Source organism: Lutra lutra, chromosome 4 (assembly GCF_902655055.1).
Source record: "Lutra lutra chromosome 4, mLutLut1.2, whole genome shotgun sequence".
In the NCBI taxonomy this organism is placed as follows: Eukaryota; Metazoa; Chordata; class Mammalia; order Carnivora; family Mustelidae; genus Lutra; species Lutra lutra.
The window spans coordinates 184,472,610-184,487,573 of NC_062281.1; the positions used below are offsets into that span (position 1 = coordinate 184,472,610).

Genomic DNA, 14,964 nt, shown 5'->3' on the forward strand with positions numbered 1-14,964 from the left:
GTCTGTGATTTGGCCAAAAGAGAAACGGGTTGGAAGTTAGGGGACCTAGGGCCCACCGTTCGTCTCCTGTGTGACCTTGGGGAAGTCCCTAGGCCCTCAGAGCCTTAGCTCTTGCATCTGTAAGCTGAGGACAAATAAAATCTACTTGGGGTGGGGTTTTGAGGATGGCATGAAATGAGGACCATGCAATCAGCCCCATGCGTGGGCGGGACTCATGCTCGGGACAGATGGGAGCAGGGGATGGGCGGACCAGGGCACGGAGGCTGTCTGGGATGTGCCCTTTTGCACATGGGCTGGGAATCCAATCGTAGGTGTATTTGGTCTCCCATGAACATGGGGCAGGTGGTCAGTGGCAACATGATGCGTCCCTGTCCCTGTCCCTGGCTGTCCTAGAATGTCAAAGGCAAGGAAGAAGGTGCAATGGAAAATCTCTGGGGGGGTCTCATCCCTGGATTCCCATTTCCCAGATGGCAAAACTGAGGCTCAGGGGCAGGGGGACCTGGGGGCAGAATCAGTGATAGTGGGGCCAACTCTCCCTTGAGCCCCTCCCAGCCCAACCCTGGGACCTTTGTGGGGAGGGGTGGGGTCTGCCCCAGGGATGCCTTCTGCATAGGGCTGGAGAATATGGCTCAGGAGGAGCTCTGAGCCACCCCCTGGAGGAGCCAGGGAGGCAGGGCTGGAGCTAGAAGGGGAGAGTGAGGAGAACGGAAAGGCCGGAGGGGGGAGGGGGAGGGGAAATGGCTCTGGCCAGCTTCTCCCCTAGCAGAGGGGGAACAAACACTCCTTTCTCGCCTCCTGGGCCCTTTCCCTTTTGATCCCCCCTCCTTGCAGCCCCCATGCTGACTTTGGGGTTAATTTTATTTCCGACTTGGGCAGGCACCCCTGGAGCAGGGCGCGGGGCTCCGGGTGTGACTAACGCCCGCCCCAGGCTGGCCGCTGCCTCCACGGAGCCGCTCTCAACTCTTTATCAAGAGCATGTGTGTCCCGTTCGCCCTGCCCGGGCACGGGGCCTGGGCCTGGGGATTGCCCTGGGCCCCTCTGGAAACACTCGCGTGCACACGTGCAAGCCCTGCCCTCCACCCTACCTGCACACACGTGCTCTATCCCCTGCACACACTTGTCCCTCACGCGCGCCACTCCATGCAGGCATGTCTATACACATGGGCAGCACCACGTGTCCGTGCCCTGAGGCACAGCTCTACACAGGTACACGTGGCCTCGCCTAGGTACACGGCGTAGCACACACGCACCCAGATTTACACACCGCCTGTGTAGTGTGCGTGTACTCCGGGACATTTACAGATCCGCGGACACAGGCAAGCATCTGTGCACACCAGAACGCACGAGTATACACTCAGATATGGAGCCACATGTACGTATCTGCACACCCTTGCACACGTCTATACACATGCGCACCTACTTGTTACACACGTCCCCAGAGTGACATATGCCCATCACAGACATCACACATACAGGCACAGCACCTGTGCACACCTGAATGTACACTGAAACACACGTGTGTATGCAGGACAGACCCACTCACAGGACCAGATGTGAGCACTTGCGTGTTCACACACAGACTCAAACGCCTATCATGTGGATGCAACAGGCTCATTTAAACTCAGATAGGTGAACAGCCATGTGTACACACACTCACGTGTGCCCCTCACACTCACACATACAGCACACACCCACACACAAGGATGTGTGGGCGAACATGTGTATGCTGAACGACAGGACACACACAGACACACGAATCATACCTATCTATGCCGTGTGTGTTCTCATACAAATAGGTGCACACACACGCACTGAACACACACAAACACACACACATGGGGCGGGGGCCATGAGCACAGCTTGGAGGTGGAGGCCGGCACAGCTGGCCCTCATTTAGCTGTGGAGGCCAAGGCTGAGCGAGGAGGAGCGGCTGGTGTGGGGGGCAGGAAGCAGAGGTCAGGGAGGCCGGCCGGGCGGCGGCGGAGGGGGGCAGAGGACGCCCTCAGGCTGGGACCTCAGCCTCTCACCCAATGCCCTTCTGATTAGTTTGACACCAGCAGGTGAGGCCTTTGCCGGGATGGGGGGAGGAGGGGAGCCTCCTCCCGGTGACCCCGGCTCCCAGTGCCTCCCGCCTGCCCTCACACTGCCCCGTCTGGCAGCTGGAGGCTGTGGCTGGGTCACTCTGCCTTTTGTAGCCTCTGGCCGAGGGTCACCTGCCCCCCTTCCCCAGCCCGCATGTAGGCAAGGTGCCAGGGCGATGGTGGCCGGGGAGGGCACGTGACACCAGCTTAAAGTTTGGAGCAAACAGGGCTGAGGACGGTGGGGGAGTTGGGTACGGGACAGAGAGGAAAATCCAGCTGTGCCCCCCCGCACCCGGGGGCAGAAACGGTCAGGGTCCCTAGAACCGCACCATCCATCATGGCAGCCACCAGCCACACGTGACCCTTGAGCCCCTGAAACGTGGCCATGCCACTGAGGAACCGGATTTTACATTTTAATTTAATTTTATCTAATTTAAATGTGAAAAACTGAAATTCGATTTAGCTTAATGATTGGGAAACTTTACAGTATATCTGGAACAACTTGGGTGTGTAAACCCACTACTCCGTTGTAATTTTATGAAATTTAAATACGGATTGAGTAGTTCTATGAAAACTTAAGTGTCTGAATTAAAAGGGGCCAGATTTCAAAGGTGCCGCATGAGAAAAGAAACGTGAAAACATCTCACTCATAACTCGATATGGATTACGTGTCAAAATGATCGTTTCAGATATACCAGGTCAAACAAAAAATGTTAGCGAAAAATCATTCCACTTGCTTCTCCTTAACGTTTTCAGCTGTGGCTACCAGGAAATTATAAATGCCCTTCGTGGCTCCTAGTATGGTCCTATGGGACAGCACTGCTCTAGAGCCACAGTAGTGGGAGTGCAGGGCCCGGGCTCAGTATCAGCTTAAGACAACAGCTCATTCTTTCTGGGCCTTGATTTTCTCATCTGTGAAATGGGCACTCCCACCCCAACACCACCTTGCAGCTCTCTGCAAATCAACAGACCGTCCTCAGAGTGGGACAGGGAGGGGGAGGAGGACGCCTGGGGCGCCAGACACTCACTTTGGCCGTACTGGCCATACTGGTAGCCAGCCACGGGGTCCACGCTGTAGCCGGTGGTGCTGTAGGTAGGCGGGCAGTAGGACTGGGAGGTGGGCAGGCTGTCTCCCGGCTTGATGGAGTCGGCCCGCTGGCTGCAGCTGGCCGAGATGGATGTGGCCGAGTCCAGCCCACCGTGCAGCGGGGAGATGGAGAAGTCGGCCTGTGGCTGCGGTGGCACGGCGCTGGGGTTGCTCAGAATGCTCATTACCTGTGGGGGAGAGACGATCAGCGCGGCCAGAGTGGCAGGCATGGGGGGCTCGGAGGACGGGCCCTTGGCTGGGGTTGCTCCTTCAACATCCCTGTGCAGCACCGAGAGCCTCAGTTCACCAGGTTTGCTAGCCCCTGTGGGTAAGACATTTGGTGGTTTCTTCTGGTCGGATCCTGACCCATGGAATGACCCCTCATCTAGAGCTCCAGGGGGCAGGGGAGGGCCGCGTTCCCCTCCTGGGTATCCCAGGCCTGGCTCTAAGAGACATCTGGTGTCTGTCGCATGAATGAATGAACCCACAAACTAGCTGATGTCTCTCCCATCAGACAGGGGCTCCTCCAAGACAGGAAACCATGCCTCCCCTGTCAGACTCGGAGGCCCCCATCTTCCAACACAGAGGTTAGAACAGGACTCTGGATCTAGTCCAGCTCACTCCTTGTCCTGAGGCAGGTCTGCTCTGCTCTTGACTTGGAGACCCTGCCCCTACAGTGCCAACATCCATGGTCAATCCTTTTGAAGAGCCTCGTGGGTATCTTTCTCTGACTCTGGTAACTCTCAGATGTCTGTGATCGTCACCATGTCCCTGCTTGGCTGGAACAGCAAATAGGACTGGTGATCCCAGCCTGGCAGGGGGAGGCTCACCTCTCTACACTCAGCTTAAAGAACCTGGTGTCAGTTCACTGATGTGTTCACTTATTCCTTCAACAAACATGTACTGATGGTGACTGCAGCCCCAGGCCTCGGGCAGGGTCCTGGGTCTTCAAAGGAGGAAGAACCACGGTCCCTGCCCTCGGCACGGGGGATGTTCTACGTCTGGTGGAGGAGGCAGCAGGGAGCAGACCATCAGGATGTGAAGTGGTGAGGAGCATGACAGAGTCCGTTCAGCAGGGGCTGTGGGAACCCAGGGAAGGGCCAGTCTGGTGGTCCGGGAAGGCTTCTGGAGGAGGTGACAGCTGCTGTCCAGCTCTTCAGGAGAGAGTGGGAAAAGGGGATGCAGGCAGCTAGGCGCCCCTCTGTGTGGAAGCGCGGTGTCCCGTCCCATCCCGGGAGATGATGGAGAGGCAGGCCCTTGTGCTGCAGACCCAGGGGGCCCAGGACCCTGCTGGCCTCCTGGGGAAGCCACATGCCTTGCAGGAGGCAGGCTTCAGCGTCAGGTGGGAATCCGAGCTGCTAACCCGCCCAGCAGGGAGCGGAAGCGGCAGGCTGTGTTCTCTGGTTTCCCCCTTGCCTCTCGGGAGAAGAGAGCCTAGAGGCATCAGAGCAATGATCTTGTTGCTGACTGGATGCCTTCTGGAAACTTCTACCTTCTCCTCTGTGACTTGTCCCTACCAGAAACACTGAGGCAGGGCGGGGGTCGAGGGCATGGATGTGGAATCCTCAGGCCAGGGACAGCCCCTGGTCTCCTCCACTGACAGCCTAAGGTGTCCCTTAGCAATGTGACTGCCCGTAGTCTTGAGGAAAAGACATGACGACTGTCCCTAATTCAGAGGGTGGCTGGGGGGCACGAGTTGGTGTCTGTGTGCAGAGGGCTTTGCGCCAGGCCAGCGCTCCTGGAAACAGGGCCCCAGAGTCCCCAGGCCTTGTCTTCCCTTTCTCCTTCCTTTCCTTCGTCTTGGCATGAACTCACATGGCTCTCCCAGTCCAGAGGCCTACCCAGGTGTGCGAGGCTGCGCCATGAGACCTCTTCCTCAGACAAAGTAACAGAGACCTTCAAAAGGCTAAGGCCTCTCCAGACCTCACCGCAAGCTTGTAGGGAGCAGCTCCCCACAGAGGCCTGAGCCCATTCGCCTGACAGGGTCACAGCTGACTCTCCAGGGTGGGTCTGAGCGTCTGACCCCTTCAGAGGTCCTCACTCCAGGGGCCAGCAGCAGCTCGTGCCCCGGGCAGCCGCTGCTCAGGGATGAGTGACGCTGGGGCCCCTTGTGGCTAGGGCAGGAGCACAACCTCTCCCTGACCCTTCTCTGGAGGCTCCTGGCATAATCCCCTCACCCTGGGCTCACCGTCCTGGGTCCTTTCGCTCCCCTTCCCCCCAGAGCCAGAGTCAAGGGCACTGGGCCTGGGGAGGGCTGGTCTTTGCCTCCCCTACAGCTGGGGGGGAACTTGATCAACAAGGAACCATCAACAAGGCAGACACTCGGGGATGGGGGTGTGAGGACGGGAGGGTCCGGGCAGGTGTCTAGCTACTCTGGGCCATGGCCTGACCCGTGGAATTCCCTGAACTCACACTCTTCGGTGGGAGGGGTAGAGGGGAGGTGGCAAGAAGGATCCCATGAAGGGGTGGTGGGTGACGATGCCTGACAGTGTGGGCTGTGTTTGTTGCTTTCCGACTGTGCAGATGGGTTCTCTGGGGCATAGGAGATTTGCTGCGTGTCTGGGCGGGATCTGAGGGCGAACTCAGGAATCTAGGATTTGCCAGGGGGCTAGGGGACCTGATTCCCTTCCATGTTACCCGTCAGGTGCCCAATCTAGACTCCACTTTCCATCTAAATTAACAAAATCACTGCCCACTCCATTTCCATCCCCCCCCACCCCAATATAAGCATTAACCCTGCTCTCCCCTGGAAGGAAGCCTGGACTCCAAAAATAGACTCAGAGGCTCAGAAAAACACACAGACCCCACTTCCCTTCCTTCAGGAGGATAATTGTGGGCACGGGGAGATCTTGGGAGGGTCTTCCAGCTCTGGTGAGACCCCAGTTTAATCCTCCCTCCTGCACAGCGCCAACACACCAAGCCCACAAGAGACGATGGAATGGGAGGGGAGGAGCATGTTTTGGGATGGGCTGGGAGCTATGCACAGACGGTACTCATCCTGGGGGACAGAAACCCACAGAGAACTGCCACAGATCTGACCACAGCATTCAAGAATTATCAGTGGCTGGGCACCTGGGTGGCTCAGTCGGTTAGGTGTCTGCCTTTGGATCAGGTCGTGATCCCAGAGTCCTGGAATCGAGCCCCACATTGGGCTCCCTGCCTAGCAGGGAGTCTGCTTCCTCCTCTCCCTATTGCTCCCCCAGCTTCCGCTCTCTCCTCTCTCTCTCTTGCTCTCAAATAAATAAATAAAATCTTAAAAAAAAATTATCAGTGGCACCTCATTCCCTCCCAGATAAACAGGACAAAGTCTTTTTGTGATCAGACCGCTACCCACCTAGTCTAACTCCTCCCTCTCTTCCTGCCTTACACGTTGTGTCCTGGCTACCGAGTGATATGGGGTTTCCCGAAGACATCTGTCATTCATTCATTTATTCATTCAACAAACATTTCATAGAAAGCTACCACGTGCCAGGCTGCAGATAGGGTTGGACCCACCTCTGCCCCTCCAGCACAGACATTGTGCCTGCTCCATACTAGGAACCCAGAAAAACCAGCTGAATTCATGGATATCACTTAACAAATCTGTAGTGAGCACCTATTACGTGCCAGACGTTGAGCTGGGCATGGAGGATGCAGCAGTGAGCACCAGCCACTCCGTACCCTCCTGGAGCCAGCCTCTCCTGAAGGAGGCTGACAACAAACCAGTAAATACATAATATAATTTCTAATGCTGAGAAGTGTTTATAGAGGATAGACAAAGGGGATAAATACAGTAGTCAGGCAAGAGCTCCCCAAGAAGTGCTATCCAGCAAGACCAGAAAGAGCCAGCCAAAGGAGGATGTAGCAGAAAAGCTTTGCAGGCAGCAGAGCCAGCAAGTGCAAAGGCCCTGGGGTGGGAGCATACCCAGCAGGTTTAAGAAATAGGAAGAAGGTCAATGCTGAGAATGAAAATCCTGAGAGCTCCAAGGCCTCCTGGAGTTTGTCAGAAGGGGCTTGTGTGGTGCCCAGGGGCTGGGGGAGGGGGGCGCTCAGCACCAGCTCAGGCCGGGGGAGATTTTTCCTGTAATGGGATTTGTTCAATGGGATTTGCCCTGGAACATCAAATCAAATCCACATCTGGGATAGGTGTGAATGAGGATGCAAGGAGGCTGCATACTCTCTCCCACAGTCCCTGGCGGCCAATGGATCAAAGGGCTGCCATTTCATCCCATGCCCGGTCTCCAGGCATGGCAGTTTCCAAGCAAGTGGGACTGGACCCAGCTGAAGAGAGGTGGTAGCATTGATTCCTCGAGCAACTGAGCTATTATTCCCCCTATTATGCAGACAGAGAAACTAAGGCACAGGGAAGAGGAAAGGCACATCCCGGATCACAAAGCCAGGAAGCAGCAGGGTTGGGATTTGAACCCATGTCTCCTTGACCCGGAGCTGTGCTGCTTCCCACTAGGCTGTGCCAGAGAGAGACCCTTGACAAACTGGCGGTGGGGGGTGCTGAGGACCCAAGTGGCCCTCTGTGGCCTCAGGCTGGCCCCTGGACCCCTGGAAGCCCCTCTCAGCCAGCAGAAGTAGGATGCTTGGGCCAGGGTTAGCGGCCCAGCCAAAGTCTGGGGCCTGCAAACTTTTGAACTTGAGGAAGTCCCAGTCTGATGCGGTAATCCACCCCCCTCAAGAATGCTAAGGCCTCTCCCCTGGTGGGTTTTACTTTTTTCCCGGTGACCTTGCTTTCGCTAATGTATTACTTCTTGGTACGTTACCGTTACTAACTCAAAATCAATACCGACCTCCACATCTGTAAGGTTTTATCTGAAGGCAAATCTCCGGGCTGTCTGTCAGGCTGAGTGACAGCCGTCCCTTCCTCGGGCCCCCACCCGCTGCAGCCCCCGCCCGCCCCCAGCCCCTTCCTCTCCCTCTGCTCTAAATCAGTCCCAGCCTCCACCAGACTAAATCAATAAGGGGCGGCCTCATCCCCCTTCCGCCGCTGGGGAGAGGCTTGCAGGTTTGGGGGGTGTGGGCTGCGGGAGCCCCGTGCCAGCCCTTCTTCCACATCCTCCGCTCGCCACCCCCTCCCCAGGACGCGATGGCGCTCTCCCCTCCTTTAAAAGAAGGGGATGGGAAAAATGTAATTAATTCCCTCCGCTCCTGAGCTGGCCCCAGGGCCTGGGACCGAGGAGGCTGAGCGGTGGGATCTGCACCCTCTGTGATAACCAAGCGCGCTTCGGGAGCGAGGCTGCAATTAGAAGGGGATCGCCTTCACGGGGGCTCCATGGCCTGGTGCGGGGTGGGCGCCTGGGGCCCGTGGAGGGACACATAGGAGACAAGCAGGGCCAGGGATCACGCCTGGAGAGGTCAGGAAAGTGGGACCTGGAGATGGGACCAGGGCTGGGAGGAGGCCAAGGACCACTGGGACCTGTGGGCAGGTCTGGGAGCCCCACCTCCGCAGGTCCAGAGGGGACCCCGAGGCCCCAGAGGGACTCAGCCATTCACCGCCGGCCAGAATACCAGCACCAGCATCCGGGCTCCTCCGCGGGTGAGCTGGGACCCTCGGTGATTTCTTTAACCTTCTGTGCCTCAGCTTTCTCCTCTGTAGGATGGGCATGGCAGGAATTGTAGCTACCTATAGGAGCACTGTAACCGAGGAAATGCACCTGGAACGTTTAAGGCAGTGCCCGGCATGGGGCCCGTTCTCAGCACAGGCTCGCACTCCCCCTCCGCTTTCACTTAGAGGAGGCACCTGGCCTGAGCTTGACATGTACGCTGGAGGGCAGACTCCAGGAACTCCTACCTGTCCTGACTGTGTCGTTTTCATCCCTTCTTCCCCAGGGGCCTGGCACACAGTGGGAGCTTTCTGGGTGGAGAAGCCCTGCCCCCAGAAGGGCAGAAGGGCATGGGCCCTGACGGCCAGTCTGTGAAGTCTCCAGCAGAAACTGAGGCCTGAAGGGGGTGGTGAATTCCACTCCAGGAGAGTGTCACCACAAACCAATGGCACACCATTCCTGGGCTTACTGCCACTCCTCCTGCCCTCAGCCTGGGGCGGGGCTCCCTGAGCACTTTCATCTCCACTCCAACTCAGCTCTGGGTCACTTCTGATTCTGCAAGAGGTGAGGGAGGGGGACATGTTTGGAAGGTAGCCTGTTCCCACCGTCAGGGGAGAAGGCAAGGGCACAGATGGCCAGGAATGGAATGCAATGCTTGAACTTCATGATCTATGTCTCTGTGAGCTGAGGGATTACCAGGGGCAGACTAGCTCACAACGCACCCTGGTCCCCAAGGGCCTGGGGCCTGGAGTCCCTCCCTGTGTGCAGATGGAGCTCACGGGGGCTGACTGAGGGAGGGCAGGGGAGGCGGGACACGGCTGCCCCATTGGGCTCTGTCTGCTCAGTTCTGCCTCCCCACCTTGGCTGCCTGCTGGAATCAGCGGGGAAGTCTTTCAAGATGCCGACACAGTGGGGACGCCTGGATGGTTCAGTAGGTTAAGCCTCTGCCTTCAACTCAGGTCATGATCCCAGGGTCCTGGGATGGAGTCCCGCATCCGGCTCTCTGCTCAGCAGGCAGCCTGCTTCTCCCTCTACTTGCCTCTCCCTCTGCCTGCGGCTCCCCCTGCTTGTTCTCTCTCTCTGATAAATAAATACATAAAATCTTTAAAAAAAAATAAAATGCCAATGCCAGGGGTGCCTGGATGGCTCAGTTGGTTGGGCATCCACCATCGGCTCAGGTCATGATCTTGGGGTCCTGGGATGGAGCCCTGCATCAGGGCCCCCTGCTCAGTGGGGAGCCTGATTTTCTCTCTCCCTCTGCCCCTTCCCCACCTCGTGCTGCCTCTCTCTCCAATAAATAAAATCTTAAAAAAAAAATATATATATATATATATACACACATACTGCCGTTGCCAGGATCTCTCATCCTGTAGATGCGGATTAGTTGGTCTGAGGGTCTGGGCATCAGGAGCGTTTAAAGTCTGCTGGCCCTGGTGATTCTAATGCGAAGCCAAGTTTGTGAGCCACTGCTTTCAGATTATTGTTATTACCGCTACACACACATAGTAATGACAGCAAGTCCTCACCCATGTGGAGAAGACATGGGCGCGCACACCAAACACACTGACACCCGTGCCGACTGCACACGGCCTTAGGCAGACACGCCAACACGAACACACAAAGAATGATACCCACGAAAAAGTGTGCATACGCACACAGCTAGGTCACAGCCCGTCACATGTGTCACAGACCCACACGTAAACACGCACACACGTTCACACACGCTGCAATCTCACAACACAATTGCCAGCTCACTGATGCAAGCCTACGAGCCTATGTTCACCTTACCGCAGCCCCCAGCGGACACCCAGGCACACATCACACAAACACACCCCCAGCCTGTCCCACCGCCCATCCCCAGCTCCTCACTGGGATTAGTGCAAGCGAGAAATCACCCACCCAGGCAGCCAAGCACCCCCTCTCCCCCTCTCTCCTGCTCCCGTCTTGCTAAGAGGATCGGGCCCCCTCCTCTCTCCCTGCCCCCTGTGGACAGCGGTAATGGGCTTCGGGTGCTGACTTTGAGCTTCCAAACAAGATTTCCTGCAGGACTCCCCATCCCTGCCCCCCTTCGCCTTCCATCTCTCTGCCTATGGCCCTCACCCTCCCTCCACTGTGCACATCTCAACCAGGAGAGCTGGTGCCCCGCCTGGCCGGCCGGCTCCCCTGCCCCCTCCACGCACCCCCTGACCCCAGCCTCTCTCCTGCACCATCACCAGCCTTCTGCGGATGCTTTTCTAAGCCTGGCTACCGCCATTTTCTGGCCCAGCACAGCACCTTGCAGTTTCCGAAGCATTTCCCTTCAAGCCTCTAACCTTTCCAGATGAGGGACAGGCTTAGGGGCTCACTGAGAGTCACCTGGGGGAGTGGCATCAGGGGGGCAAGAGCCCTCAACCCCTGACTTCTATCTAGTCCAATACTCTGGCCCTGCACCTGACTCTGGTCTTCTTTCACCGTAGACCGCTCTAGGTCATTCTTGGGTCCGTGCGTGTGTGCGCGTGCGTGCATGTGTGTGTGTGTGTATGTGTGTACAGTGTGGGTGTACATGAGGATATCACATGTGGGAATATTGCATGTGTGTCAGAATATTATGTGTGTACACACGTGCGTGTGCATGAGAGGACTGTGTATGAATATATGAACTTTGTGTGTGTGAGTCTACCTGTGTGCCAGTATTGCACGTGTGTGTGTGTGTGTGTGTGTGTGTGTTCAAATACGTGTCCTGGATGCCCCTCTATCTGATCTCCCCAAGGGAGGGTATGCCCCAGCGCTGGGGGTCCAGCGGGTCACTGACTGCTGTCTCTGACCGGAGGGGGACTCCCCAGCCGCAGATTCCTCTGGGTTCTCTCCCCCTTCCACGTAAAAGTCCCAAACAGCTGACCTGAAAAGACCAGGAGACAGGCTCTGTCTGTTTGCAGAGGGAGGCAGGGAGGGTAAACTCCGCAGAGAAAGTCTTCAGCCTAGGCTTGGGTAAGAATCCCCAGGGTGCGGGGAAAGATACAGGAAGGCTAAGCTGGGCAGCAATGGGAAGTCTTGGGCTTGGGCCTCACCCAGAGGATGCTGTCAGCCTTGCGGTGGCACTGACCCTGATCCTGACCCTGATCCTGACCCTGACCTGGGTTTAGCCAGGAGCTGCAGGGGGCAGACTTGCTGTCCTAGTCCCAGTGCCTGGCATGTAGTAGATGTCCAACTAATATTGATTGAGTGAATGAATGAATGAATGAATTTATCTGTCCTCCCCAGCACAGGGCCTGGCATGGAGTTCCATGAATGAAAAGAAAAAATGGAGGGGTCTTGTGGCACACTCATACCCGGCTCCTCCCCTCCATGGATTTCAGAGCCCCCTCCCCACCCGGGGGGTCCTTGGGGCCCAACTAAAGACTAAAAGCAGGGGGGATGGACAGAATGACTCCCATGCATTGTCTAAGAAGTAAAAGATACTCTCTCTGTAACACACACACACACACACACACACACACACACACACACACGTGCATGCATGTACATCTCCAATGTTTGATCTACGAGATGTCAATCTCCAAAATCTGGAAACATCTAGAACTATCTGGAAGCCCTGGAGAGGGGCTGGCTTTGGCATCCCCTCCCTGGATGGTTCCTGGATAAGGTGTCCAAGCCAGGATGGCCAGGGACTCCTGGCTGCCGGCGGGGGCGGGAGCTAGTGGGGTGGGGTGCAGTGGGATTCCGGGACCATCTCTGATGGGGCGATAATGGCGGAGGGGGATTAGAGCAACCGCTCTGAGCAGCGGCGGGGCTGGAATAGGAAGGGGCCGATCGCCGGGAAAGATATGACTATTTAAAGATAATGATTGCATAAATTTAATTAGCACACTTTCACGCGGCAAATGGCCGTTTTGTAATTAATGTATCTGGCCTTACTAAGCATGAAAGATCCCATCTCCTCCCCCTCCCCTCTTGCTCCCCCTCCTCTGCAGCCCTAATGAAAGACAGAGAGCAAGTGACAGAAACAGTTCGTCCATCAGTGGTTCCGTGGCTCCAGGTGTCAGGGGCCTAATTGACTGAGCTAAGGGGAGGGAGGGTGGGAGGACTGGGGGGGGAGCGAAGGGGGCCTCCTGGACTCTGGGGCCAGGTTGGGAAAGGAGGGAAAGGAGGAGGCCTAGGCTCTTGGCCCCCCTGGCGTGGGGGGTGCTCCCCCTTGGTAATTGCCGGAGACGAGGACACAGATTGGCCATGGCAGGGAGTGAGTGCTGGCAGGGAGGCCTCGTTAGTACCTGGGCAGACAAGCTGGCACATATCACAATGCGTTAAGGACTTCCAGCCGTGATAGCTCAGGCCCGGCATCCCCTCTCCAAGGAGCCAAGTCCCCAGAGCAGAATGACCAAATGCCACCCCCCCCTGCCACCCAACCCCGTATTGAGAGGCTCAAAAGGAGAACTAATCATTGGCTTCCTTTATGAAGCACCTACTGTGTGCCAAGCACCTACTATGAGCAGGCAGCCCTGCCATTCACCCCTTAAACCTGCAGTTGGAAGGATGGGTATTTTCATCTTCCTGAAATTGGAATGCATTTTACCACCTGTCATGTCTTGCCGGGGCTGTCCCAGCAGCCAGGTAGCATCCGTGTGAGGCAGCAGTGACCACGGAGCTGCGTGCAAAGCTTTTCTTGATAAGATCAAGGATGGGCCAACATCGAATTGTCTTAGGTTCAAGGAAATAAGGGTATTGGCTGTTCCAGGTTCTAGGTCAGGAAACTGAGTCTCGGGGAAGTGAATTACTTCGCTGCAGTCTACACAGCGAGTGAGTGCTGGGCTGGGATCTGAACTCAGAAGGTATAATTCTGAAGACGATTCTCCCTCTAGCATCTACCTAAGGAACCCACCGCAGGGCGGGCTCAGCATCCTCCCTTCTCCCGTGATGCCGTTCCCGGCAGGCTGGCAAAGATGCTTGGCTGACTCCATAGGAAAGCCTCTTTGTTAGGTGCGTACAGGGATCAATCGTGGTGACGTCCTTCAGACTCAGAGCAGCCTGGTCTTCCTGGAGGATGACCAGGTAACAGAACTGAGAGGGTTCCTGCTGGTCTGCCTCTTACCCTCGCGCCATGACCGACTCGGGGCTGTGTGCACACCCACCTCTCCGACAAGGCCCCTCCACCGTCTTCACCCGCTGCCCTCTGCCAGGTTCGGCCACCAGCCCCTGCCTGGTTTTCTCGGTTTTCGCCGAGGCAGGGGGTGCGGGGAGACCCCTAGCCAGCCTAGGCCGGGTGGAACAGGGCCCAGCCAGCCCTCTCCTGGACCAAATTCAATTTCAAAGCTTAATGAGTTTGCAGAGGAGCCGGGTGAGCTCGTTGACGCTACTCTTTGCCGGCTGGGTGGTTCCCGGCCCGGGCCACCGAGCGCGCAGCGGCCCGAGCAGGGAGAGCCCTGGGCTCCATCGACAGTGGCGGGGGCACGGAGCAAGTGAAAAATGTCAGAGCAAATTGCTCTTGACAGCGTTAATATCTGCACCTCATAGCAATAATTACATGTAAATAAATAGCAAAATCACAGTCAGCTGGAGGCAGCTTGGGGAGGACAGACGCTGCTAAGGACCAGCTGGGGACCTGAATGCGTTGCTCCAGCCTTTTCTTTCCTCCTTTGAGTCTCCGCTCCCCCCTCGCCCGCAACCAGATCCTTGCTGCAGCACGCAACGGAGACCTTGAGTTCCTGGCCGCTTGTATTAAAAATGGGAGGGAAAAAAGAACACGTTTGGATCCCTCCCCGCCATGGCTCACCCTGTTCTCATCCAGCTGTGAGGGGACAGCTGGAGGAAGCATCCTCCCCCCCTCTTCTTCTCCTCTCTCTCTGAGCATGTCCCTCCACCTGCGGGTCTCTTAGAGAGACTCGCCTCAGAAACCCACATCTCTGCCCTGACCCCTGTCCCGGGCACCGTGCTGGCTGCCTCCTGGCCTTGACCTCTGCACAGCTGCCCCGACCCAGGTCCTCCTTCTGCACTCTCTGCTTCTCTGATCCTATCACCCTCTCAGTCACCCAGACCCCACACGGCCTCATCCTCTTCGCCTCCCTGGCCAGCCCGACAGCCATGGTGCTGAGCAACAACACGCATCACGCTAAGTCACCAGCCGAACTTGGCTCAACTTCCTGGTGAGACCTGACAAGACCCTACTTTACTGCCCTGTTGTGACCAACAAATATGGCGGCGCAGTGGCAAAGAACCCAAAAGGCACGTGCGTGTCTGTGTCGCAGGTCTGTGTTCCCAGGACCCTGAGAGTACATACTCAACCCGTAGCAAG

At 56.8% G+C, this 14,964-nt stretch overlaps 1 protein-coding gene across 4 annotated transcripts in view; it reads right to left on the reverse strand.

The window, feature by feature from the left end:
* The window catches only part of PAX7 (paired box 7), a 100,131-nt gene that overhangs the window by 7,860 nt on the left and 77,307 nt on the right, over positions 1 to 14,964 (reverse strand). For all 4 annotated transcript variants that reach the window (XM_047728520.1, XM_047728518.1, XM_047728519.1 and 1 more), the window contains exon 8: positions 3,110 to 3,356. In XM_047728520.1, coding sequence (XP_047584476.1) covers positions 3,110 to 3,356 — 247 coding nt within the window. The remainder of the gene's footprint in view (positions 1 to 3,109; positions 3,357 to 14,964) is intronic.